This window comes from Capra hircus, chromosome 6, assembly GCF_001704415.2.
Source record: "Capra hircus breed San Clemente chromosome 6, ASM170441v1, whole genome shotgun sequence".
Taxonomy (NCBI): Eukaryota; Metazoa; Chordata; class Mammalia; order Artiodactyla; family Bovidae; genus Capra; species Capra hircus.
Window position 1 is genome coordinate 105,097,482 of NC_030813.1, and position 27,666 is coordinate 105,125,147.

Genomic DNA, 27,666 nt, shown 5'->3' on the forward strand with positions numbered 1-27,666 from the left:
CAGAAAAGTGAACCCACAGAAGGTTCTGAGAGGTTGAGGAGCTTGCCCATGACCTGACCGGGATGTGGCAGCCAGGACCCAGGCTCTGATCGGCGGGTTCCTGAAGCCACTGTCCAGGAGGACGGAAGAACGGAACCTGTATTCATCCCCAGGGTGAGCCCTCCTGGGTGCTTTTACTTTTGGCTGCACCAGCTCTTTGTCGCTGTACACGGGCGTTCTCTAGTTGCGGCAAGTGGGAGCTGCTCTCTAGTCGCGGCGTGTGGGCCTCTCATTGCAGCGGCTTCTCTTGTTGCAGAGTACGGACTTCAGTAATGGCGGCTGAGGGCTCAGCTGCATGGGGATCCTCCCAGACCAGGGATCAAGTCCATGTCCCCTGCACTGGCAGGTGGATCCTTAACCACTGGACCCTTTAACAACAACAAAAAAAGCCTTTTTTAACCCTTTAACAACAACAACAAAAAAGCCTTTTTCTTTTTTTAAGCGTTCATTTATCTGGCTCTGTCAGGTCTTTGTCACGGAAGGCGGAATCAGGGTGTATGGCTTTTCTCTGGTTGCAGCAGGCAAGCTCTCTAGCTGTGGGGCACAGGCTCTGTAGTTTGGCTTAGTTGCCCTGAGGCATGTGGGATCTTAGTTTAGAGACCAGGTATCCAACCTGTGTCCCCTGCATTGGAAGGTGAATTCTTAACCACTGGACCACCAGGAAAATCCTGTTTATTTTTATACCACGATTGGAGAAGGCAATGGCAACCCACTCCAGTACTCTTGCCTGGAAAATGCCATGGATGGAGGAGCCTGGTAGGCTGCAGTCCATGGGGTCGCTAAGAGTCGGACACGACTGAGTGACTTCACTTTCACTTTTCACTTTCATGCATCGGGGGAGGAAATGATGACCCACTCCAGTGTTCTTGCCTGGAGAATCCCAAGGATGGCGGAGCCTGGTGGGCTGCCGTCTATGGGGTCACACAGAGTCGGACGTGACTGAAGCAACACAGCAGGGTCTTTAGGTTAGGGCTTCCCTGGTGGCTCAGTCAGTAAAGAATCCACCTGCAAAGCAGGAGACCTGGGTTCCATCCCTGGGTGGGGAAGATCCCCTGGAGAAGGCAATGGCAACCCATTCCAATACTCTTGCCTGGTGGCCTACAGTCCATGGGGTCCACAAGGGTCAGACAGGACTTGGCAGCTAAACCACCACCACCACGTGGTCTTTAGGTTAATAAGAATGTTGGAGGAAACACAATATTATGCAGAAAGGCAACTTCCATTTATTCAAATTAAATTATTATATGAGTTCCCTATACAAATAAAATCTTTTTTGTAAATAAACATACAAAATGCTACAAATTTCAACCATGTAAAAATGCAAAAATAGTATCTGGATTATTATAGATGTGTCCTTTCCCTTTACCATGACCAAAATGTGCAGCAGTTCCCCGCAGTCCATACCACCAGGCCCGTGAGCCTTGTTCAGTCCCGTGTGCACCTCCCCGAGGGGCCAAGAGTCTTTCTCCCACACGCTGAGCTCAAGGTGCTGAGATGCTCACCCCTGCCAGGTCAGGGTCGGGCTCTGTCTGGAGCTGGTGAGAAGGCGTCCCACTCCGAAGCCCGGCCCCGGCCCCGATGCTGAGTGAGACCCGACTGGGGCCTCATTGGTCTAGCTCGCTTTCGTTCTGCAGCGTCTTCATCGCCAGCCCCCAGAGGGTCATGCTGGAGAAGAACTGGCCCTCCGAGTTCCTGTAAGCGGGGGCGGTGGCGCGGCTGCCCAGGGGGTCGGTGCAGGGGGGGTGGTCCAGGGCCGCCAGGGACGATCGCAGGGCGGCCACGCCATCGGCCTGCAGCGGCTCGGCGCCGGCCGGAGCATCCATGTCCGGGTAGCCATAGGCCTGGTGCTGCGCCGGCGGCACGTGCGGGGGCTTGGCCAGCTTCACCGGCTCCAGGCTGAGCTTCTCCGGCTCACTCGGCCCGTGCGGGGGCTGAACCACCGGCTGGAACTTACAGGGGCTGTCAAACTCCGCCACTGAGTCCTCATCTGCCGGGTGTGCGGGGATTTTGACGGTCACGGCGGGCATCAGGGGCACGGACACGTCCTGGGAGAAGGAGTCGGAGCTCTGGGAGCGCTCTAGGTCCGGGGCCTCGATGGCCCGCGCGAGTGCCTCCAGGGCGTCCGGCCCCTCGTCGCCCGCCCGGCAGTGCGTCTTCTTGTGCCGCCGCAGCACGGCCGAGCGCGTGAAGCACTTGTTGCACACGTCGCAAGTGTATGGCTTCTCCCCAGTGTGCGTGCGCACGTGCCTGCGGAGGTCGCCCGACCCTCCGAAACTCTTCCCTGCAGGAACAGACAGGGCGCTCTTCAGAGGAGGACTTTCGGGAGGGTGTCCCCGCCGCCCCCAAGTGCCCCGCTTTCCTGTTAAGTCGGCCAAGCACTGCCATCACCCACTCATGCCGGTTCCAGACCCTTCCATGCCCCACCGCTGCGGCCCCCCAACCTGCAGCCTCGGTCTCCACCAGCCGTGTCACCTGAGGGCTCCGGAGCCCCATCTCCCTGCTCAGAAGCATCCCAGGGGGGCCTGGGCACCTGACCGACAGCCCACGCTGAGAAACCGCATCAGCGCTATTCAGCTATCCCCAAATCGACCACAGCCAATCTCTACTTTAGAAGCATCTTTTCTAAAGTTACTTATACACTCAATTTTTAACATAATTTTACGCTCCTTCTCCAGGTCCTATTTCCTTTCTCTAGGTATAAACTAGAGATAGGTGACCTAAGGCCTGCCATGAGGTCAGAACACCAGAAGAGAAAAACCAATATATAACCTGATAGAAGCCATTTACAAAGGACTGAAACAAACTATGCTTTGTTTGAAAAGACGTTTGCTCCTTGGAAGAAAAGTTATGACCAATCTAGACAGCTTATTAAAAAGCAAAGACATTACTTTGCCAACAAAGGTCCGTCTAGTCAAAGCTATGGTTTTTCCAGTAGTCATGTATAGATGTGAGAATTGGACTATCAAGAAAGCTGAGTGCTGAAGAATTGATGCTTTTGAACTGTGGTGTTGGAGAAGACTCTTGAGAGTCCCTTGGACTGTGAGGAAATCCAACCAGTCCATCCTAAAGGTGATCAGTCCTGAGTGTTCACTGGAAGGACTGATGCTGAAACTGAAACTCCAATACTTTAGTCACCTGATGCAAAGAACTGACTCATTGGAAAAGACCCTGATGCTGGGAAAGATTGAAGGCAGGAGAAGAGGAGGATGACACAGGGTGAGATGGTTGGATGGTATCACCGACTCAGGGGACATGAGTTTGAGTAAACTCCAGGAGTTGGTGGTGGACAGGGAGGCCTGATGTGCTGTGGTCCATGGGGTCACAGAGTTGGACACGACTGAGCGACTGAGCTGAAACAAACTATATGATTTGCGCGGACACACCTGCCAGAACTTCTCACTTAACCCTACGCCCCTGTGTTTGAGTCCTCAGCTATCTAGCCCTGGTCAAGCAATGGTGGGCTGTCTGGACTGCTTCCAACTGTTTGCTACTGTACCTGAGGGTCAGCTCACATTGTCCTTTCCCTTGTTTCCTTAAGATAGATTCTCAGTAGTGGACTTTTATGTGGCAAAAGGTGTCAAAGGATATAAATTTCAGCTGCAGGAGAGTTTCCCAGAGAGGGGAAATGGGAGGAGGAGTCTCTCCTTTGTACCTCAAGTCAAGACAGGGGCTTGATGTGGGTCCCTAGGAGGTCCGAGTGGAGCAGCATCTGCCTCTGGCATGGGGGAAATGGAGACAGCTCGCTTACTGTATGGGCAGCCGACAGAGAGAGAGCAGACGGTCACCTCTGCACCCACGTGGGCCTGCAGACCTCAGAGCACAGAACGTGAGTATTTCCACAGATCAGACGAGGGTCATGCTCGCAAGGAAGCCAGCCTTGGAACCTCAGAGGACTGCCCAGAGGGGCGATGGGACACCGACAGGGAAAGCCTCCTCAGGATGAACGGCTACAAAACCGAGGGCTTAAAGGAGAAAGTCTGGCCAGAAGAAAATGCACCTTTCCATCCTGGAAAGTGCAGCTAAGTGGGGAGGGAGAACAGGGTATAAGGGGGAGGCTGTCTCAGGAAGAAGGTAAAATGCTTGAGGGAGAGGGAGGGGGAGGAGGAGCGAGGGAAGAAGAGGCAGAGAGGGCCAGGCTTTCAAGTCAGCAAAGCTCAGACTGTGAAGCCGCCATGAAATGGAAACTGTCTTTTGAATCCAAGAAAATGAAAACATACGCCCACACATACACTTGCATGTGAATGTTCATAGCAGACTTGCTAAGCGAAATGAAGTCAGTTACAGAAGGCCACACATTACAGGATGCTACTTCTATGAGCTGTCTGGAACAGGCAAATCTAGGGACCGAGAGTAGGTTAAGGGTTGCCGAGGGAGGGAGTGGGGAGTGACTGCGAGTGGGCACGGGGTTTCTTTCCTGGGGTGATGGAATGTTCTAAGACTGTGGCGAGGGCAGCACAGCACTAATGCACCCCAACTGCTGACTTGCTTGCTCCAAGTGAGCAGGTTCCATAGACAGGACTCGACTCAGCAAAGCTGCTAATACAGATTCGAACCTGCCACACAGAATCACTCTTGCTCCCTTCCTCTCCCTGCTTTCCTGAAAGCTGACCTCATGTGGGTCAGAAGCCTCAGGCAGCGAGTAGCGGGGAGGGGTGGAAATGAAGGATGGGGGAGACAGGGGCCCACTTCACTGCCTTCCCTAGAGGGTCGTAGCTGGCAAAAAGCAGGTCCTGGCTGGAAGGAACAGTTGAATCTGAGGTCAAGTTCACAGTCGTAATAAGAATAACCGACATCCTACACTAGGGATTTGAGACTGCAACTGTGATTGAAAGTGATGCAATTTTATCCTCTAAGAGGGAGCAGACAAATCACGGAGCTGCCGATACTGGTATCCAGGGAATCTGACCCAGCTTAAGCGGGAGACACGAAGGAAGCTGCCTCCGGCCACATCCCACACGTCCTGCCCTATTTTAGGGACCAACCACAATGAGAACAGAGCCGCTCCGAGGATGCCCCAATTCCAGGCTCCCCATGGCCTGACTCTGAGCATTTTTCCTCTTTGTTCTAACCAGGTAATCATAAAAATGGTTACTCACTCATTCAGTCCACATTGCCAGTGGCACATGTACACATGTGTGTGCACGCACACACACGCACACCCTCCCCCAGTTCTTCAGAAGCTCTAACACTCTGTGATCACGGGTACTTAACTCGAGGCCCCAGTTCCCTGGCCTGTGCAGTGATGTGCCTGGAAACTGAGCCTCCCGACGACGTCACGGATGCACCAAATGCCGCAGAGGTGACCTTTGCTTTGTGACATGTGACACGATCTCAAGAAGCACCCCCTCCCGAGCCCACTGTGTGCCCTCGGTGTCCCGCAGCCCACTGCGCCCCAGCCCTGCAGCTGCACCGCACGCTCTCCCCCACCTTTCCCATTGCCAATGCCCCGTGGCATTTGGGACTCTGTTATGTCATCTTTGTATCTGGGGCAGTTGCCGAAACCTTGGGTAAATGGCACATGAACACAGATGAATCAGAGAAGGCCAAAGTGATCAAGAAATAGCAATCACTTCCATGTTACCCATGAGAAGAGGGGTGACTTATCTGAGCACCCCTAATGACCCAGGACAGTGTGTGGGCACAGAGCCCAGCATCCTTCCCACGGGGTCTGGGGTGGGCGGAAACTTACCACAGGCAGAGCAGCTGTAAGGCCGCTCGCCCGTGTGCCGGATTCTGTGCTTTACCAACTTCCTCTGCATGTTAAAAGACTTCCCGCACTCATCGCAGGTGAAGACTTTGTCAGCCGTGTGCGTCTTTTTGTGTTCCTTCAAATTACTGAAGTTACTGAACCCTAGAGGAGACCACACACCGGGGTTAGGCTGAGGGACGGAGAACATTTTAATCGGAAATCTTCCGAAGGGAGACGCTCGGCCGTACCTCGACCACAGATGTCACACAAGTGTGGCTTTTCTCCTGAGTGGATGATAATGTGACGCTGGACATCTCCCGAGGCTGCAAACCTGCAAACGCAATTTGGAAAGTCAATTAAGAGCCTGCCTGCGTCACTGCAGACCTTTCTAACTCCAAGTCACCCAGGGAGGGGACGAGCTGCTCCCTCGGAATGCGACCAGGAGTGGCCTGATTTCGTTTGAGATGCTCGTTAGAAAAGAACATCTTTTTTTCCTCTTCTTTTTAAAGGAAGAGTAGAGAATGATCCTAATGTTTCATTTCTAAAACAGTTTTTCCCTACCTACTTGCGTTAACCTTTCTTCCTCTGAGGTGATCGCTAGGTGGGCTGGGGGCGGGGGGGCAATCCTGGCCCAACCCAAGCCCCAGTGTGGAGCTAAGTTCCTCTCTGTCCTGCCTCACTTGATTTCAGGACCACAGGTTGCATCTGGGAAGATGTATCTGGTAACACTATAAACACATTTACTTCTAAATGGGCGTTCAGAAGGCTCACACTGAAAACACCCTGAGAAACAAGACTTTCAAGGACCCGCCCTGCAGCGAAACAGCAGAGGGCCTGTGCTACAAGGCACCCCAGACAGGCAGGACCCAGGACCTGGGTGCTAAACCTGGCCTTCAGTGTCTGGGCAGCTGCAGAGACACTATCAGGCCAGGAAGCCTTTATTTCTGTTTTCTACCATCTGCAGAGACAACTGCTTTTTCTGGAACTGAATCAAGGGTGCTGCCCCATCCCAGTAGAAGACTGTGACTATAACTGCCCCGTATCATCCCACCCCCATCCCCGACTCCTGAATACAAACGTATCAGGAGCAGAAAATGTCAGTGTTCCCATCACAGCACTTAGCATACAGTAGGTGCCTAATAAATGCTGAATGGCTGAACGGTTAAGTAACTGGTAGAGGCCTGGCCATTGCCTCCTGTCCTAGAATGACCAATCACCAGATGATGACCAACCCCCAGATGACAGAGGGAGTGGAATCCCAATGAATGCCCCCGAGGGGCAGGGGGTACGCTGCAGGCCGGTGTGCCCACAGGAGGGGGCACCTCCACCTCCAGGGGGAGACTGTGGTCCCCCAAGTCCTTGGCCTCCCCGGCCCTGAGGCTCGCCTGCTCTTCCTGCGGCTGCACTCTGCCTTTTCACGGGTCTGCGAGCGGGGCTGGCGTGCCCCCAGCACTCCCTCTCCTGATTCCAGGCATTCAGGCTGCCGAGTCTCATTTCCCTATCAGACGGTCACCTCCATGGGACCAGTCATCTTTTAATAGACATTTCTGGAATGAATGGAAATTTTAGCGTAATTCTGTTTCCTGTTAAAATCCCATTTCCTACAACTGTGTCCTAGATTCTCCTTTAAGTAACATGTCCATCTCTTTCCGCTGTTCTCATGTGTGTCACAAGGAAGGCCAGTGGGCTGGGCTCTGCTGTGTCCCTGGGTGGCAGCAGCCCCGCGGGGCTCGGAGCTGCCGAGCCGGCTCCCCTTGGGCAGCCGACCAAGCCCTGCACTGACCTCTTCCCGCAGACCTCGCAGATGTATGGCTTCTCCCCAGAATGCCGACGCAAGTGAGTCTGCAAGTTACCCGCCTGCAGGAAAGGAAAAGAAAAAATATGCCACTAATGGAAAAAACACTTTTTTAAGGGCACATACATTCAAAAGGGACACTGACAGATTTAGCCAGGTTCCAGTCCAACTTCCCAGTGAAGATCCCAGATGCACGACTCAGAAGCAGCCACGTGCAAGGAGATGGAGGCCCAGCCTGGTTCTGATTTGGGAGCGGCCCCTGCCTGGCAATGAAATGAACAGGGGGCGACTGATTTCAGCTCGGCTCCATGCCAGCCCCTGGCCCGTCCCTCAACAGGGGGACAGGCCGCCATGTCCCTGTAAAATGGGCCCGACATTCTGTGGGGGCTGCTTTTAGGTTTGCTAAGCTTGTATTTTGAACAGCTGTTGATGTATTATATTTCTTTTTTTTTAACCTCGACCACCTATATGCAAACATCATTTGAAAAAAGGTAGCACTTGTACTTGGTCATTTCAGTATTCATTGTTTTTTCTTGAAAAACATGCTTTTGTTCATAAGGAAGGTAAGACATTTACAAAAAGTATTTCTTCTGGTGGTACAGTTGTTCTTACTGACAGGTTGGTCATTTTTACTTCTGTGCAAAAAAAGCAAATCAGGAGATTCACGGTGGTCCTTCAGCTGCAGGCCTTTTATGTTTCTAATCTCTGAAACAGCAGGGCTTTACGAAGAATAACTGATTTAAATGGAGATCACAAAATAGATTTCCATGTGCTAATCAACAGGAAATCAACACTAAATTGCCTAAAGTACAGTGAAATTAAACCTGCAAATGCCTGACTTTACAAAAGCTACTGGCAAATGTTTCAAATTCGGACTGGAAAACACAATCTTCCATCGCTGTGATTTACATTAACAGTCTCAATCTGCCACTTCCCAACTTAATTTTTCATAGTGTTCTGCTATGAACAACACTGAGGAGGACGAAGATATCCAAGGTAATAATGTGCAGGCCTTACGTACAAAATAAGCCAAAAAAGAGAATGAACAATAATCCCCAACTCATAACTGGCTTGTAATTTTTTTTTTTTTTTGGATAGGTAAGAAGTGGATTTATTTAGAGAGAAACACACAGACACTGTGGGCCACCTCAGAAGGCACGAGTGGCTGGCTTAAACTATATTTTAGATGAGATTCAAAGATAGTTCATGGTTATAGGACTGAAAGTATAAAGAAAACTGCGGATTTCATGTTATGTAACACAGAAGATTCTTTAAGTCTATCAGAGTCTGAAAAAACTGAGTTAGATACTGTATTTCAAAATATGATAAATATGGCTTAAGGAAAAAAAAGCTGGTTTATTTTAGGTAACCAAAGAGAAAGTATTTGGCAAAACAATGGGAAATACCTAGCTTTTAACTGAATGACTATTAATAACAATAATAAAACAGCAAATGTCAACAGCAATAGACATTTGGTCTACTCACACATAACCAAATTACCCTCAGAAATTGGTATTATTGTCTCTGTTTTCTAGGTGTACAATTGAGATTCAGATAAATAAATCAGTTGCTCTGGTTACACAGTAGGCCAGAAATTAATGCTGGTTGATCTGAGCTTAAACTCTTGTCTTCCATGAGGGCCTGCAAGCTTCTGTGAATAAGCTAGCTTGTGCTGAATTCTCAGTATGACAGTGACTGTGCTATCCAGGAAACGGCTCACTGGATTTAAGATAACACACATTTTAAATCAGTCACTTCCAACTTTCAGAAAAGCTGGTCATTTAAATAACAATTTGTATGGCACCATCTGCTCAATGGTTTAATTAGATCCTTCGTTTCAAGTTCTTATATAAACCATGTATTATGGTTAAAATACAGTCGGATTCAATTCTTAGCAATGGTGCATCTTTCCTTTTTAAATACAGCTTAACAATTACTTGTTTTCAAAGTAAATAAAACCGAATAGTCTTCCACTTAACATTACAGTGGTGGTGGTTTAGTCGCTAAGTCGTGTCTGACTCCTGTGACCCCGTGGACTGTAGCCTCCCAGGCTCATCTGTCCATGGAATTCTCCAGACAAGAATACTGGAGTGGGTTGCCATTTCCTTCTCCAGGGGATCTTCCCAACCCAGGAATCGAACCCAGGTCTCCTGCGTTACAAGCAGATTCTTTACCAACTGAGCTACAAGGGAAGCTTAAATATTACAGTAAACAACAGTAAAACAAACTTTAAGATGTTTTCTTGGCTATTTAATACTGAAAATGTATAATGAAAATGATTATCATTCCCCCTGATAAAGGAGCATATATTAGTCTGATAAATGGCATAAAAGTAGATTAAATAATGGAAAGATTCAGGCAAAAAAATTTCAATCATGCATTCAGATAATGTATACCAAATTACATAGCAAACTGGGGCCCCGATTATTTGCCCTTTAGTCAAAAGTCGTCATTTTTAGTAATTTTGCTATGCTCTGCGTGCTTGCATGCTAAGTCACTTCGGTCATGTCTGACTCTTTGTGATCCGATGAACTGTAGCCTGCCAGGCCCCTCTGTCCATCGCGTTCTCCAGGCAAGAATACTGGAGTGGGTTGCCATGCCCTCCTCCAGGGGATCTTCCTGACTCAGGAATTGAACCCTAGGCTCCTGCATTGCAGGTAGATTCTTTACCACTGAGCCACCAGGTTACTAATTATATCCTAAGTACAAGGATGACATCTTAGAAATTATCTACATACTGCTGGATCCCTGAAAACTCCAGCAAGGGGTAAATACCAGGAGGTCTCCTTTGTTAAGAGTTTACTATGAATGGAACACTTGCTCACCAGTTATAAACTGACTTTCAGAGAGTCCTTACAATGTCCTCATAAAGTGCCATTCACCAGCTCCAGGAGGTAAACAGAGGCCCTGGGAGGGGAGCAGCCATGGCCCCTACAGCTGGCATGGAACACTCCCCAATTCGACTTTGTCTGTGGACTCAAAAAGCTTGTGCTGCTGTTGGGGTGAAAAACATTAGCAAAAAAGGAAATTCTACCCTTTCTAAGTGGACACCACTTTAGTTTAGGATGGAGTTGTCAGAACTCAAAAACTCTGCTGCAGAAAAGAAGTTAACACCTGGTTTGTTGAATAATTTAAAAAATAAACTCCTTCCAACAGGTACCTGGACCTCAGTATTTAACCGTGATCAAATCAAGCACATGTTCTCGAGCAGAGTACCCTTCTAGTGGTGGGTGACTGTTTCTGTACAAAATCGGGAACTGTGAGACTTTACAGACCAAAGAGAAGTCAGATCTTAAAAGTCATCTTGAGAAGTTTTAAGACTATGAAACAGAAAAAAAAAAAATCTAGAGATTAGCAGAAGGCTGTCACCTAAGGGACAATGATTACTCCACTGATAAAAGGACATTTAACATCAAAAGTGTGGGAAACACCACCACAGAGTTGGAAGATTTAATAATTTAGGTTCACTGAAGTACTGCTTCTGGCATATTCACCACAGATGGGATGCAGCTTTGCCACCTCTGGCATGGGGCTGCATAAGCACCCTGGAACATGTCTCAGCAGCCTCCCAGGGATGCAGCGCCCTGCCAGTCACACCCTGCACAAAGGAGATGCGGGGAGGGTACTGAACCTCTCAGAACCCGACCTTCCGCAGCAGCTGTTCAGGGTCTCTATTCTGCTTCACTGGAGAGGCGAGGCGACTCCCCTCCCCTCCCTCAAGACAGCTGAATACACCGGGTTTCCCTTTGCCTGTTTTTAGATTTCGCCTGTTTGCACTGAACAGCCCGGGTTCTCCTGCACATGGGAGACACGCGGCTCCCAACGGGGCCTCAGGCACACTGTCAGCTACTGCGTGACTCTCACTTGCTGCCATCAGGGCAAGGGCCGTGTCCGAAATTGCGTTAATACATGCAGAGCCGGCTGTCACAATCTATGCTTGTCACAGCTTTTCCAAAGCTGAAGTAAACTGTTTGCTGACTCATTATTAACATTGTGGCTAATTTTTTTTTTTTTTAAAGACTAACCAACCCTATTAAATACTACAATGAATAAAGTTAATTCTTATTGGTAGGTCCACTTTCTGAATCTTCCAGAAGGGAGGGTATTTCCAGTCCACTGTAACCACGTTTTCCAGTTCATATGAGAAATGAAGGCCCGGTTACTAAAGTGTAAACACCGCCACTGCTCCCTCCGCCTGGAATGCCAGAGCCTCAGGCCCATCAAGCCTGCCATCCTCAGGGCCCCGCCCCAGTCACGGGACACACCCCAGGACCTCACCCACCCAAACATCACAACTTTCAGGCAGGAATGACCACGCCCCTCTTCGTCCAAGCTGTTCCCCGCACAAGAGCCATGGAAATTCCACCGTTTCATGTGCTTTACCACTTTGTGCACCTGTTTCTTCCTCTAAACACAAAGCTCCTTGAAGCCTTATTCATCTTTGTGCCGCAGCACAGGCAGAGCTCCTCAGACACTGCAGGTTTGTAATAAATACTTGTTCAAAGAGTCCTTATTCACAAAAACTCCATCATTACATTAGGAAGTAAAACAGCGATATACATCTAAAAACCATAAATATATGGTTATGTTCATTTAAAAAAAACTCGATGTTTATAAAAGTCTGATAAAAACACAGACACCGATATAGAAGAGGAGGATTTCTGTAGCGTCTATCAGACACGGCTGCCCTTGGTGGGACTTGAGGGGAACATGTAGGAAAGGTCTGAAGCAGAGGACGGGGTGCTATCAAAACCACTGTACTCAAACGCGCCGACACTGAAGCCCCAGCCCCAGGCAGCAGTGCCAGAATCTCTGAGGGTGAGCCCGGCATTAACTCCAAGAGAGAAGGCTGAAGGCAGACCCAATGCCTCAGTGTCTGGTTTCACTTTATTTGACTAACAGTGAAAACCCACGGGATTCTGAGCAAGAAAAGGATAGAACCTAAACTGTTACCACAGTGTATATGTATAAAGGACTTTCACGCCCATTTTTTTTTTTCATTTAATCCTCCTAATATTCCCATGAGGTGGTATCATCTCTATTCTAAGAATTAGAAAAATGAGACCCAGAGAAGTTGTGATTGCTATTATTAATGGTCGTTAAGCCACTTTTTTTAAGGCTTCCCATTACACCAAAGCTGGAAAGATTAAAGTGGTGGGGGGTGGAGTAGTAGGGGCGTGTCCCTTCGGAAGACTGGTCTGTAAGAGCAGAGAGGACAGAGAAATGAGAGGCAATGGCCACGGGACAGGGGCTACTGATGTGTCCTGAGGACTCACCACAGGCCAGGCGTGATGCTGAACATCTTCAGTTGCTCAGTCGTGTCTGACTCTTTGCGACCCCATGGACTGTAGCCCACCAGGCTTTTCTGTCCATGGGATTTTCCAGGCAAGAATACTGGAGTGGGTTGCCCCATCCTTCTCCAGAGGATCTTTTTGACCCAGGGATCAGACCCTCCTCTGCCTGCATTTGCAGGCAGATTCTATACCACTGAGCCACCTGGGAAGCTGACTGTCTTATAAACTCACTCACTCCTCACACACCACGAGGGCCAGTGGTCCCACACACTTGCTTCACAGATAAGGAAGCCAAAGTGCCAAACACGGAGACTGTCCGAGGTCAAAGCAGAAAACCAGAGGCTGGATCCAAATCCACACTGTCTGGCTCTAGAGGCCGAGTTCTGACCTCCAGGGCAGGCTGGCAGGAAGCAGCACAGGCCTCAGCTAGAGTGCATGGCAGGTAGACCAGCAATCCCTCCACTCAGCTCAGCAGAGGCTTCTGGAACACTTGGTGGAGCGCACAGCCCCTGCCTGGACTGATAACGACAAGGACCACACTGGGGCATGGTGAATTATGGCTCACAGCCAGCAGGAAGAGTGAAAAGCAGCCAGATGGCAGGTCTGGGCGTGTGGGAGGCTGAAGTGGGCGTCAGCGCTGGGGCCAACCTGCGGTTCCTGTGCTCCACGGGGCGAAGGGGTCCAGCTCCTCCACCGAGGCCCAGCCCCAGGGTCCTTCCCCAGTCAAGGAGCATCTGTACATGCTCTTACTCCACGACTGCCATGCGAGTGTAGAAACGGTTGTGAACTATCTCCTCTGGGCACTGGGCCTTTCGAGCAGCTTCTTGGAACAGCTACTTTCTGTTGCAGAAGGATAAGCAGGTTCCCACAGCCATTCTACCGTGTTCAGAATACCTCTGAAACCTTCGCTCTCTCTGTCTGGTGCCCAGATGAGTACAGAGCCTACATGAGGACACACACACTGGCCAAGTGAGAGGACATGCGCAAAGGCAGGGAATGCACAGTGTGTGGTCTTTTCTCCAACACCCTAACATCTACAACCCCAATCAGAGTAAGAAGGCATCTGTCTTGGGTCCAGGCTGGCATAAACTGCAGCCCCCCCGTGTGTGTTCAGTTGTTCAGACTCTTTGTGGCCCCACAGACGGTGTCTCGCCAGGCTCCTCTGTCCACGGGATTCTCCAGGCAAGAATACTGGAGTGGGTTGCCATTTCCTTCTCCAGGGGATCTTACCCACCCAAGGATCAAACCCATGTCTCCCATACTGCAGGCGGATTCTTTACCACTGAGCCTCCTAGGAATCCCCCAGCCCTCAAGTGGTGCTCAATATGGTTTATATCATGCACAGGAAGAGAAGAAATACACTAGAATTAGACCCATCGTTAATGAGGGATAAGGTATTGTGAGAGTTCACAGTTATGCTTATAAAAAAATGGTACCCCCACAATGAGCTAGAAATTATTTTTTCTTGAAAATTTTCTCCTGATTTAGTCTGAAGTCTTTTAAGTTACAGATATCATCAGTCTTCTCTCACAAGTCCCAAAATTATGTCTCATCTGTAATAAAAATAAACACTGGGTTTCAGGTTTCTGATTATTAACAATAAATAAAAGTATTCCCACCTGAGAGAAGTGTTTCCCACAAATGTTACATTCAAAAGGTTTCTCACCTAAAACAAAAGAAAACAACAGCGGGTAAAATCATTAGTAATACCTGCATGACAGGTTTCCACTTACAATGTTTAAACTGCCTTCTGTGTCCCACCATTCAAAACAGAGCATAACGTACTTCACCATCAGGGTACGAACATGGGGAGCCTCTGTCCTCACCATCTCTCTCACCCTCAGATGACAGGCAGAGATGATAAAAGTGAGATCTATATCTGTGTGTGTGCTCAGTCATGTCTGACTCTGTGACCCCATGGACTGTAGCCTGCCAGGCTCCTCTGTCCACGGGGTTTTCCAAAAAGAATACTGAAGGGGTTGCCATTTCCTCCTCCAGGGGATCTTCCTGATCAAACCCATGTCTCCTGCATTGGCAGGCGGATTCTTTACCACTGAGCCACCTGGGAAGTCCCAATCTATATTTACTTCTCTCTTTAAAAAAAAAAAAAAAAGTGGTTCTTCAAATTTAAACCTGTATTGAAATCAAACATATTTATGTGCACTCAAAGTACACTGGGGCTTTGGACACAGATTTCCCTTTCAGTCGAAAATCAAAAGTGAGTTTTCTTGCTGAACAGCACAAACCCATCTTTTAGCCTGGCTCCTGCACTGACCACAGGTGAGTCCTAACAGAACCAGGGGGACTCATCCATTTCACATGAGGTATGAACCCCAAACTGCTCCAAAGAGAGCAGGACCTCCTGAGTGTGTGCTGGGAAAAAGCCCCTCCCCACTGCCTTTTAGCCTTGGTTGAAACGTGCTAACAGAGTAAAAGGAGATTCCACCATGGGACGTGTTCCCTTGCTGACTGCTTGGCCCCTCTGATTTCACTAACTTTGAATGATCACATGTTGGAACAGAACAGATGTAGAGAATGGAACTCTACTACAAAGAAACCACAACAGTTCTGAAGACAGTCTCCAGAAAATGGTCTGTTTAAAGACATACTTCAGGTACTGCCTTTAACCTATAGAACCCTAATAAACAAACAGACCCCACGAAGGCCAAGAACCTTTCACTTTCCCCATTCCCCTCAAATCAAGTGCTTTCATTAAGATCCCTTCTAAAAAATGTTTCCCCTCCTATTGTGTTGCTGGAGTTGGCTAGCTTTCTGGGCTTCTGCTAAAGTACTTTTGATCTTTTCCTGGAACTGTTTAATGGCTTCCCCAGGGATGAGTGGGGAGCTCCTGAGCACAAGTACAGGTGACCCTTGAACCATAAGGTTTTAACCGTGTAAGTCCACTCACACGTGGATGTTTTTCAATAGTTAGTATCACAGTACTACATCATGGAGGTTGGCTGAATCTGCAGCTGTGGAGGGACCGGTACATGCAGGACCAACTATAAGTTATACCAGGATTTGACTGCTCAGATGGGCAGCACCCCTAAGCCTCGCGTTGTTCAAGGGTAACTGTAATTATAACCACGTGGATGCGGCATTTTGAACTACATTTGTGTCTGAAGATAAGGGAGATAACAGATAATGTTACATTAAAGCCCCCACTTATAGAGTCTGAAAAAAGAGGTTACTAGTTCCTTAAGAGTCTCAGGTGACCAGGGTTAATAACCCTACACCAGTGGTTCTCACACTTTTTGCTCTCAGAACCCCTTCACACTCTTAACAGTTGAGGACCCTAAAGAGCTTTTCCTTATGTGGGCCATATCTGAGGGTACAGTCTGTATTAGAAATCAAAACGGAATGATTTTTGAAAGAAACTGCCAGACATTTTTCACTGGCTACCAGGTGAAGCCCTCATCACACATTCTGCAGCCTTAAACTGACCCCACTGCACACTTGCCCTGGAGGAGGAAATGGCACCCAGCTCCAGTCTTCTTGCCTGGAAAATTCCAGGGGCAGAGGAGCCTGGAGAGATACAGTCCATGGGGCCACAAGGAGTCGGACACGACTGAGGGACTGAGCACTGTACACTTGCGGGGGAAGCAGGAGGGAAGGAGGAGCATCCTACATGAGGCTACAAATGGTTCTGGCCTCACTGACCCCCTGAAAGGATTCCCCAAACCATACTGAGAACTGCTGCCCTTCTCAATCTACTTATGCCCCAGGAAGCAACTGCGCCACAGAACTGACTGCTATTATTCAAAGATATTCTCACAGCATAAAAACAATTCTTGTTTCTTTTAAAGCTAAAGCAGGTAAGTTTCTCAAATAAAAATTATACTGATCTTTAGGCTCCAGAAAATTACAGAATGATCTAAATTAAGCTTTTTCAGGGCAAAATTTAGTCAATGGTACTGTCTTTGTATGGAATAATTTTGAGCAACTAGTAAAAATAATGATAGTAGTTTATATTCAAATACAACAAAATTTATAGAAGGCTTTCATAAATATTAGTTCAGTCTCAACAATGCAATAAGGGAGCAAATGGAGAATCAGGAGTGATAACAGGACATCACACCAATAGTCACAATCACACAAGCACCTTGAAAGCAGTTACTTTAGAAGCCTCCTGAACATACTCCTTCTCATGCCTTGAAGATAAATTGCCAATAATGTGTAATGTGTACTAGGGTCATCAGGCTTAAGTGCAAGAAAGAAAGTAATATACACGTGTTATATTACATACTGTATAAATATTGTAAAACACTTTTTCAAAAGCTTTGGAAAAAATAAATATTTTGGGAAGGGGAAGAGGTATAAGCTAAGGTAACAGAACTTTGAAAATTCAGTGTTCAAATGGAAGAATTTTTCACGTGAAAATACCAAATGGTTAAAGCTGATCCTCATTCAGAAGTTTACCTCCTGCCTCCCAAATCACAATTTTTAAAATCTGACATTCAAAGAGGGAGGGGACATGTATACCTATGGCTAAGTCATGCTGATATATGGCAGAAATGAAACCAATATTGTAAAGCAATTCTCCTTCAATTAAAAATAAATAAAATTTAAAAAACACATCAAAAACAAACAAAAAATTTGACATTCAAATTACTTTCCAAAGCTTTCAGAATTACTCAAACTAAACTACTTTGGTCTGAATTAACCAACATCATGGTTTAAAAAAAAAAAATCTAATTCTGAAGAAAGAACTAAATATTGCTTATCTGTTTTAGAATTAATTTGAAAATCTGAGTGAATCAAAAGAATCTGCCATACTTTGAAATGGAAAGCTTCTCATAGAAAACCACAATTAAAAGATGAAAAGTGCACCATCTTTTAAAAATGGCTTTATGAAAGCTTTTACTAACTTAAGATTATTCTTTAAAAGACATCACCAAAAACACAAAGCAGAAGATAGCGAACACTCTTTGATTTGGGCGGTAAATATCAATGACATCATCAAGCAATAGCAAAACTTCTTACAAAAACGGGAGCAGGCAGTGGTGTCTGATCGTCTGGTATTATTTGCTTTCCTTCTGCCTGCGGGGACCAAATCAGTGTACCTGTATGAGACCGTCTGTGCAGCTCCAAATTGCTGGGGTGTTTAAAAGGTTTCCCGCACAATTCGCACGCGTACTGTCTCTGGGACTGCGGCATCTGGGTCTGGTCTTCCAGGGCCGCGGCGTCTTCGGGCCGCTCTGTCTCACTCACGCCATTTAAGTTCTCAGAACTGCTGAGTTCCTCGCTTTCCTTTTCTTCGGCGCTGGGGCTGTTCACTTTCTCCACACCATGTTCCCTGGCAGCTTCGAGCCTCGTGGTTAAACTGTCATTGGGTTTCGGTTCAGAGGTTTGCTCTGCAGATTTCTGTGACTTTAGGAAGTTGAGTTTCTTAAGGTGAATGGCTTTCTTGAGCCTCATCTGCCGGGTAGGCTGTTGGCTGGCGTGGTCGGAAGCGGGGTCTGGGGCATTTTCACCCAAAGGCTGGGCCAGGAAGTTGGAAGGCAGGTGCTGGGAGGACTCGAGGACACACTCGGCGTGGCCGACCGCACAGGGCTGGCGATCCGTGGCGTGAAGGTCTGCGGAGGCGCTGAAGGTGAAAGGCTGCTCGGTCACTCGCTCGTGACTGGGACAGCCGGCGTGTTTGTAGTACTGCTTACTGTACAAGTTTCTGAGCTTATAGTAACAACTGGGCTGTTTGAAAGACAGTTCTGTGCAGCTCCCATCGAACGGGTCGGGGGCTTGTTTGGAGGTTTCGGCCGTGGGCGGGTGAAGGCCGACTGAGGGTGGGGCGTGCGAGAGTGACCCGTCCACGGCCCTGCCCTGCTGGGCGCCCGCGGAGCACTCCGGCAGCAAGTGAGGCGGGTAGTTTTCACTGAGGACACAGTTCGTGTCGGGAGTCAGGGTGCTCTGCAGGGAGAAGGTGCCGTGACAGGGCAGGCCTGGAGGCTGGTCGACGGTGGCTGACTTCAAAAAGGTGTGACACAGATTGAGGACGTTCTGAACCTGCAAACACTGGGCTGTGTCCAGCATGACTTGTATGTTGTCCTGGTTAAGATCCAGATGCGACGTGTACATGAAGTCCAGGATCTGCCCGATGCCACTCACATTCTTAATATCCAAATGAAAAACATCATTCTTCTGGCCTGAAGAGTTCTGAAAGAGGCTCCTGATAAAAGAAAGGATATCTGCTTACAGGGTTAACAATCCATACATTCTGATAGCTTTTTCTTTTAAGTAATATGCGTGCTAATGTTCAAAATGACTATCCTTCGATAAATGCTAAGATTAAAAATTAAGCATGCTTTTGAGAATTCCATGGACAGAGGAGCCTGGCGGGCTACAGTCCATGGGGTCGCAGTCAGACATAACTGAGCGACTAACACTTTCACACTTCTATTTACAATAGCTCAGACCTGGAAGCAGGACTTCCTAGGTGGTGCTAGTGGTAAAGAACCTGCCTATAATGAGGGAGACACAGGTTTGATCCCTGGGTCGGGAAGATCCCCTGGAGGAGGAAATGGCAACCCACTCCAATATTCTTGCCTGGAGAATCCCATGGACAGAGGAGACTGGCAGGCTACATTCCCCAGGGTCGCACGGAGTCAGACAGAGCTAAAGCAACTTAGCACAGCACAGGACATGAAAGCAACCTAGATGTCCATCGGCAGATGAATGGACAAAGAAGTTGTACATATATATGGTAGACACTTACTCAGCTATGAAAAGGAATGCATTCGAGTCAGTTCTAATGAGGTGGGTGAACCTAGAGCCTATTATACAGAGTGAAGTAAGTCAAAAAGAGAAAGACAAATATGTACTAATGCATATATATGGAATCTAGAAAGATAGTATCAACGATGCTGTGTGCAGGGCAGCAAAGGAGACACAAAGAATAGACTTTGGGACACAGTGGGAGAAGGAGAGGGCGGGATGGTTTGAGAGAACAGCACTGAGATACATACACCCCCATATGTAAAAACAGATAGCCTGTGGGAGTTTGATGTGTGACGTAGGGAACCCAAAGTTGATGTTCCACGACAATCTAGAGGGATGAGGTGGGGAGCAGGGAGGGAGGTGGGGTTCAGGAGGGAGGGGATGCATGTACGCCTATGGACGATTTATGTTGATGTATGGTAGAGGCCATCACAATACTATGAAGTAACTATCCTCCGATTAAAATATGTATTAAGAAAAGGTAACAGTTGTTACGCGACATGAATAAGCGTTAGATCTGCTACGCAGCATAGTGCCCACGTTAACACCACTGTGCCGCACACTTAAACACGTGTTAGGTGTTCTTACCACAGCAAAAAAATGTTAAGTCTGTCAGTTCTGAGTCAAGATCCAGGTGTGTTTGTGATATTATTGATTCTCAATGTTTTTCAGTATTTTTCAAATCACTCAAAATAAAACATGTCCTTTTTAAAAGCAAAAAAAAAAAATTAAGTATGCTTCAACCCTTTAAGAAGTGTTTGCAAGCTATTCAATAAAGCAATTTGGATTAACTGAATTCGTATGCTGAATATCCAAACTTCCAAGGAAATCTTAAAGTAAGATTTAAAAATATACTCATTGTTCTTTTTTAAGAAAATGTAATTATTCATATGCATTATTCATTGCATAGAGATAGATTACAGAAAACTAAAGAAGACACTTTTTAATATTTTGTTTAGTCTGACAAATTATCTATCTCAAACCATAAAACACATACAAAAATACTTCTGTATCTTAAGCGTCTTAAAAACATCTGAAAATGAAAATAGCTATAATAAACCAAATCTAGATATACTTCAGATACAGACTCTTAAAAAATATTTTTAATTTGTTAACCATGGCCAAACACACATAATGTCAAACATCTGGCTATATGGTTCATATGATAAATTCAGTGGCACCGTGTACATTCGCATTACTGTGTAACAACCACCACTTCCCATTTCCAGAATCTTTTCGTCATCCCAAAAAGCAACTCTATCCATTGAACAATAACCCCCATTATCCCCAACCCCTCAGCCCCTGGCAACCACCCTTCCACTTTCCATCTCTGTCAATCTGACTGATCTAGGTACTTGATGCTTCTCAGAAACCCAATGGTCCATAAACCAGCAGTGAGAGAGCCCTGTAAGTTAATGCAGGGAAAAGGCACCATAAAGCCCAGGCACTTTGTTCTGGGCCTAAGTCAAGTTCATAGGTGAATGAATTTGTCTCCTGTAAAAATACTGAGTCAGGTAAGTTGTCCTGCAAGTTTGTTAAAGACATTTTATCAAATAAACTAGCCAATGTTTCATAACATATAGACCTAACTGTCCTGGAAAGACAGAAGAAACAGGCAAAGCCCAAGCAGGGACCACTCTGCACATGGGCAGAATGCTGCCTCAGGGAGTCAATCCACTATAATACGGCTTGCAGCACTTATGACAGCTGAGACTTAACTTGATGATTCAGGATTATCAAGGAAAGAGTAAATACTGTTCCGTATATCATTTACTAGAGTAGTAAAATAGTATATATTTTAAGGGGAAAAGTTCTGAAAAAGTGCTTGTGTGTGTGTGTTAGTCGCTCAGTTGTGTCCGACTCTTTGCAACCCCACAGACTGTAGCCTGCCAGGCTCCTCTGTCCATGGGATTCTCTAGGCAAGAACATTGGAGTGGGATGCTGTTCCCTTCTCCAGAAGATCTTCTCTTCTGGTCTCCTGCTTCGCAGGCAGATTCTTTATCTTTTGAGCTACAGGGCAGTCCTGAAAAAGTGCTTCAGGACAGATAAATCCAGTTAACCAGAAAATGTGTGTAGAATACCTAAATGAAATACTATTGCTTGATCTTACTGTTTATAAGTAAATCTTTCATTGAGGCAAAAACAATTATAGGGATAAGTAAATTGAGTTCAAACCTGTTTTCTTAGAACAGTAAAATGCAAAACAAAACTGAAAATGTTTTAGTTTTTTAAAAATGGCATATAGGATGTTTCCCCCTCTCAGATTTCTTATTACAGAAATGTTCTTATCAGAAACTCTATTCCTCAATCTTTTTACCTGGAAAGGACAAGAAATGGATATAGAAGCCTGATATTAATTACAACTCAAAAATCAAAGACAAAGTGCCAAATTACTTTCACAGCCCTAAATATATGCATGCATGAACGCTCAGTGGCTTTAGTCGTGTCCAACTCTCTGTGACCCCACACACTGCAGCCCACCAGGCTCCTCTGTGCATGGAAGTCTCCAGGCAAGAATACCTGAGTGGGCTGCCATTTCCTCCTCCAGGGGATCTTCCCGCTCAGGTCACTCTAAATACAAAAATGAAAAAGCCCACAATGTGCTACAAAAGATAAGGAGAATGAAATCTGAGGAAAAAAAAAATTTAGACAAAAGATTTCCATTCCAGAAAAGCTTTCTCTCTGTACAATTAGAACAGTCTAAAACACGTACCTAAAGTACTGGCTGAAAGCTGCTAGAACGTTCTTATGGGCTTTAAAGCAGACTCCTTTCACCACCAACATACAGTCGCAGAGCAGGCCTTGAATCCGCTGCTCGTGCAGCTGCTGGAGAAGGTGGCAGCTGTGGGCAGCAACTGGGTCCATGCTCCACCATCCAGGAGACCTAGGAAAAAGGATGCTCATAAGCAGTGATCCCTGATGCCATGACTGGTCACTAAAGGGCACCCAAACCGACCGACTAATCTGTGCTTCACTGCCATGACTTCCTGTGCCACACGGACACAGAAAAGCGAGCACTATGTCAGATGGCACGGCGCGGTCCACAGTGCCGAGCCCTCAAGGGTGCTGAACGTCCAAATGACTGAGTGATCGGTTATCTACCCTGCCCCACGGTTGCCTGAAAAGAAAAGCCATCTTGGTTTATTATTATTATTAGCTATCATTTACTGGCTCATACAGACCGGGCACTGTGCTAGGAACATTGCAGCCATTAACTCAAATAATGCTACAAGAACCCTTTGATCACCATTTTACAAGCGAGGAAATTAAGAAACAAGGAGTTAAAGTAACGTGGCCATGATCGGAAAACTGTTATATTCCAAAGCCAGACTTAAATCCTGGTTCCTAAACCCTGAAGTCCATGCTCCTATGCCCGTGAGAAAAGGGAAAGGAGAAACACAACACAGAACTTTCCTCCAAAGACTTAAATGCTAAAATACAGCAAATGTCTTGAGTCTACATCACACGTTCTCTGGCTATACAGGAATGACACGCAAAGTTATGAACCATCCCACAACTTGACTACAAAAACTGTAACTATTATTATGTTACTTAGTATAGTTCTCTAATTGCTTCATGATATCCATCCTGTACCTTCCCAAATTAGATTATAAAAAGCTCCAGAAAGAGAATTTGCATCTTACATTTCTTATGTGTCTTACAAATAACCGCCACGAATCATAATGTATCATATACCTCATAAGGATAATCATCATATTTATCCAATGTTTCCTTTACGTCAGGCACTATTTTAAGCCCTCTACACATATTAACTCATTCAGTTCTCAGAATAACTGTAAGAGAGATACCACGTACCATTAGCCTCACTTTACAGACAGATGAGGACAATGAAGCGCGTGGCAGATTAAAGATGGCCACAACATCTACGACTCAAGGGGAGGTGGGATCTAGGTCTCCTCTCCTTGACTTGGGGCAGCCTCTATCTCAATCAACAGAACAGGTGAAAGGAAGGGCGTAAAGCTGCGCTCTTTTCTGGGCCAAGGCCTTTGAGCCAACAGCTCCCACCTTCCATCTGCTGGACGATGGGTCCGGGAGGCCTGCTTTGCCAACAGGCCTGTAAGACGTCCAGCTGGAGCCAGTATATGGGGCAGGAGAAGGGCTCTGCTGAACCCAGACTTCCAGTCATCCCTTCCAAGGGACCAGACATGGGAGCAAAGTCACGCTGAAGGCTCCAGACCAGCCCCACCGCCAGCTGAACCCCATTCGCCACCCACACCAGTGTAGGGCTGGAGAACCACCTGGCAGAGCCCTGCCTGAATTTCTGACTCACAAAACTGAGATAAAACAAAACAGTTTTGAAGTTACCAAGTTTTAGGGTAGTTTGTCACAAAGCAAATAGATAACCTGACCACAGTCAGAGAGGACCGACACGCCTAATAATAATAAGTATCAATAAGAGGCAGAGTTGGGATTTAAACCCAGGGAAAGCCCAAAGCCCACATGCTTAACTGCTACTCCAAGTTACATGCAATAGCTCAAAGGCCTTCCCTGGAATCCAATCAGCACCGTCTTCAGTCTATTACCAACGTCCAGGTGGCCCCACAGATAAGCACCAATGTAAAGCACAGCACACATGAGGACGAACGTGTGCAACACAGGCTTTGTGCTATGACACAAGGAGCACGGTGCGCTGTCTTTGTTGCTAACTCAATTTTGGACGAGCAACAAAAATCTACTGTCTTATCGATTAGCATATCTTTGGTGTCCAGAAGACTGCCTTGGACATAGTAGGTGCTCAATACATGGTTTTAAGATGGATGGAGACTCTGGGCCTCAGTGTCTTAATCTGGAAAAACAGAGGGTCCCCTATTGGGTTAGATAATCTCTAAGGTATCTTCCTGTTCTAAATCTACATCAAGAATGTGATGGTGGACTGAATGGCATCAAATATGGGAAAGGAGAAAAAAGGAATCATAAGAAAAAGCTTAGACACGAGCGAACGAAGAGGTGCTTCTACTGGGAATAAGAACCAGAATGGAATTTTATCCTGTAGCGACAGCTCCTAGAGCAAAGGCCCTTAGGTTCCATGAGGTTATTGATCAGTTGGCCAAACACCATAGGAAAGAATGTGGGCAGTCTGTTCAGTGGGGCCACTGACAGATTACTTCTCCAGGCATCCGAGGTACACACACACACTTGCCTAGAGTGGTCCTCCCTTCCTCTCTGGCCATCACGCTTCTCAAGTGGCTTGGTCCCCAGCCCCCTAACCCAATCCTAACGACAAAAACACTGGCCACGTGCACACAAGCCCAGGTTCCTGTCTTGGCGTTACATGACTCTATGATGCTATGGAGACCAACTGAGTAAAGATGATGTTGTGTGCCTGCTGCTGCTAAGTCACTTCAGTCGTGTCCAACTCTGTGTGACCCCATAGACAGCAGCCCACCAAGCTCCCCCATCCCTGAGATTCTCCAGGCAAGAACACTGGAGTGGGTTGCCATTTCCTTCTCCAAGGCATGAAAGTTAAAAGTGAAAGTGAAGTCGCTCAGTCATGTCCAACTCTTAGCGACCGCATGGACTGCAGCCTACCAGGCTCCTCCGTCCACGGGATTTTCCAGGCAAGAGTACTGGAGTGGGGTGCCATTGCCTTCTCCGGTTGTGTGCCTAGTACGTGGCAAGATATTGTGGTGAGGATGCAAAGTTGATAAACTCAGGATGGAATGCTCCCTGCCCTCCACAGGCTGCGTCTCAGTTTGAGTCACTCACATAACTTCACAGAGTGCCCACTATACACCAGGCACTGAGATGAGGTGGTAAACAACTCAGATATAGTCATCCTATGCTTTCACAAAGAGTCAGTTTAGTGAAAGAAACAAAAATAGGGCTGTATTGGCGATATTAAATGGGGAAGGTACAAATTAATTTGGGGGATGAGGGTCAGAAGAAAACCTTCTGGAGGAAAGACATCTATGCTGAAACCTGAAGGTTAAGTTTGCCAGAGAAAGAACAAAGAGAATTCACCCTGAGTTTTCACGGGGAGCAAACAAACAAAAAAGTGCAGAAGAGCACAAACAAGGAAGAGACTCACACATGTGCTCTGCATACCAACCCACCTCGAGCATCCAGCTTTTAAACCCGGGCAACCTGTCACTTCTGTTGGAGAATATTTCCCTCTCTGTCCATCCAGTAAATTCCTTCTTTTGTGGGCTGAATTGTGTTTCCCTCCAAATCCATATGTTGAAGACTGTATTTGGAGATTGGGCCTTAGGAGGTAATTAAGTTAAAATGGGAAAGTTAGGGTAGATCCTAATCCAATCTGACTGCTGTTCTTATAGAAAAACAGGAAAGCTGGACGTATACACCAGGGATGCTGTGCACAGAGGCAAGATCACCAGAAGGCATGGCCAGAAGATGTGTGGCTGGGAGCCAAGAAGAGCAGCCTTGGGAGCAAACAAACCTGCTGACACCTTGATCTTGGACTTCCAGCTCCCAGGACTGTGAGGAAAATATATGTCTGTTGTTCAGGCCCTCCAGCCTATGGTATTTTTCTACTGGAGCCCTTCCATACACCCTCTATTCCATTCCTGACACTGCTCACCTCCAGAGGGAAACCCTCCTTATTACCCCCACACCCGCACCCTAGTCCTAATTTAGCTTCTCACAGTTCTCTGTTCACACCAGGTTCAACCTTCATTTGCTCAGTGAAGCCCCACAGTGACCACCACTGCTATGTGCGGGACCTGTCTTAAGGGTTGAAGTGAGAGTTGCTCATTTGGGTCTGACTCTTTGAGACCCCATTAACTATACAGTCCATGGAATTCTCTCCAGGCCAGAATACTGGAGTGGGCAGCCTATCCCTTCTCCAGAGGATCTTCTCGACCCAGGGATCGAACCCAGGTCTCCCGCATTGCAGGTGGATTCTTACCAGCTGAGCCACCAGGAAGCCCAAGAATACTGGAATGGGTAGCCTTTCTCTTCTCCAGCGGATCTTCCCGAACCAAGAATCCAACGGGGGTCTCCTGCACTGCAGGTGGATTCTTTACCGACTGAGCTATAGAAGCTGAAGTCCGGGCTCCCACATTTCTGGCAAACTCCTTAGCATTGCGGGCAGACTCTTTACCATCTGAGCCACCAGGAAAGTCCCAAAGTGAAAGTGAAAGTTGCCCAGTCGCGTCTGACTCTTCGCGACCCCATGGACTGTAGAGTCCATGGAATTTCCCAGGCCAGAATACTGGAGTGGACAGCCTTTCCCTTCTCCAGGGGATCTTCCCAATCCAGGGATCGAACCCAGGTCTACCCAAATGAAAGCTGCAGGCGGCTTCTTCACCAGCTGAGTCACCAGGGAAGCCCGAGAATACCGGAGTGCGGTAGCCTATCCCTTTCTCCAGCGGATCTTCCCGATCCCAGGAATTGAACCCGGGCCTCCTGCATTGCAGGCGGATTCTCGACCAACTGAGCTACCAGGGAAGCCCCTTAAGGGTTGAGAAGAGCAGATAAGCACTCTACTGAGTGCTTTGCAGGAAATCCTACAATAATCTTATCGAGTTAAGCACGGCAGTGTAACACGCGTTTACAGACGCGGATCCGAGGCACGGAGAGGTCGCACGGCCACGGGACTGGGCTGGGCTTTAGGAACTTTGGGGTCTTCAGCGCTAACTCTCTCAACTTTACACGGCGATGGAGGGAGCCGGGGCGAGGAGAGGGGACCCGCGGCTTCCCGCGGGCGGTGCCCCGGGCGGCCGGGACGGGAAAGCGGGTGCGGCGTCCAGGCCGAAGGTGCTGCACACGCCGTGAAGGACGCGCTCCAGAGCCCGGCCTGGTCGTCGCGTCTCCTAGCGGAAGCACCTCACGGCCACGGGCAGACACGCCCGACCCAGCAGCAGCTCCACGGCCCCTCACGGTGGCAGAGGGATGCGCGGGGCGGCGGCCGGTCCCTGCCCTGCCCTGCCCGGCCCGGCCCTTCGGGCGCCCAGCCCGGGGTTCCGGGCCGTTTCCATCGCCCTTAGGCCCGCACGCTCTCGCGAGGCCGGCCTACCAGTCCGGCAATCCCTACCTTACCCTCAGAGACCGCTTCCCGCCCCGTCGCCTCTTCTTCACCTGCAGCCGCTACAGCCGCCCTCAGCGCTCCTGGCCGGGCTCAGCCGGCAGCGGAAGCATCGCGACAACACCGCCCC

At 47.7% G+C, this 27,666-nt stretch overlaps 1 protein-coding gene across 2 annotated transcripts; it reads right to left on the minus strand.

The window, feature by feature from the left end:
- Nucleotides 1,243–27,653, minus strand: ZBTB49 (zinc finger and BTB domain containing 49). 2 transcript variants are annotated; one of them, XM_018049724.1, is made up of 8 exons: nucleotides 27,551–27,653; nucleotides 22,245–22,415; nucleotides 17,881–18,983; nucleotides 14,437–14,483; nucleotides 7,512–7,585; nucleotides 5,977–6,059; nucleotides 5,729–5,890; nucleotides 1,243–2,320 (listed from the first exon to the last, which is right to left on the minus strand). In XM_018049724.1, the coding sequence occupies exons 2-8, from the start codon at nucleotides 22,394–22,396 to the stop codon at nucleotides 1,644–1,646; spliced, it is 2,298 nt and encodes a 765-aa protein (XP_017905213.1). In that variant the 5' UTR covers nucleotides 22,397–22,415; nucleotides 27,551–27,653; the 3' UTR covers nucleotides 1,243–1,643. The 2 variants fall into 2 exon arrangements, with proteins under 2 accessions (XP_017905213.1, XP_017905214.1); XM_018049725.1 differs by having other exon boundaries at nucleotides 27,546–27,653.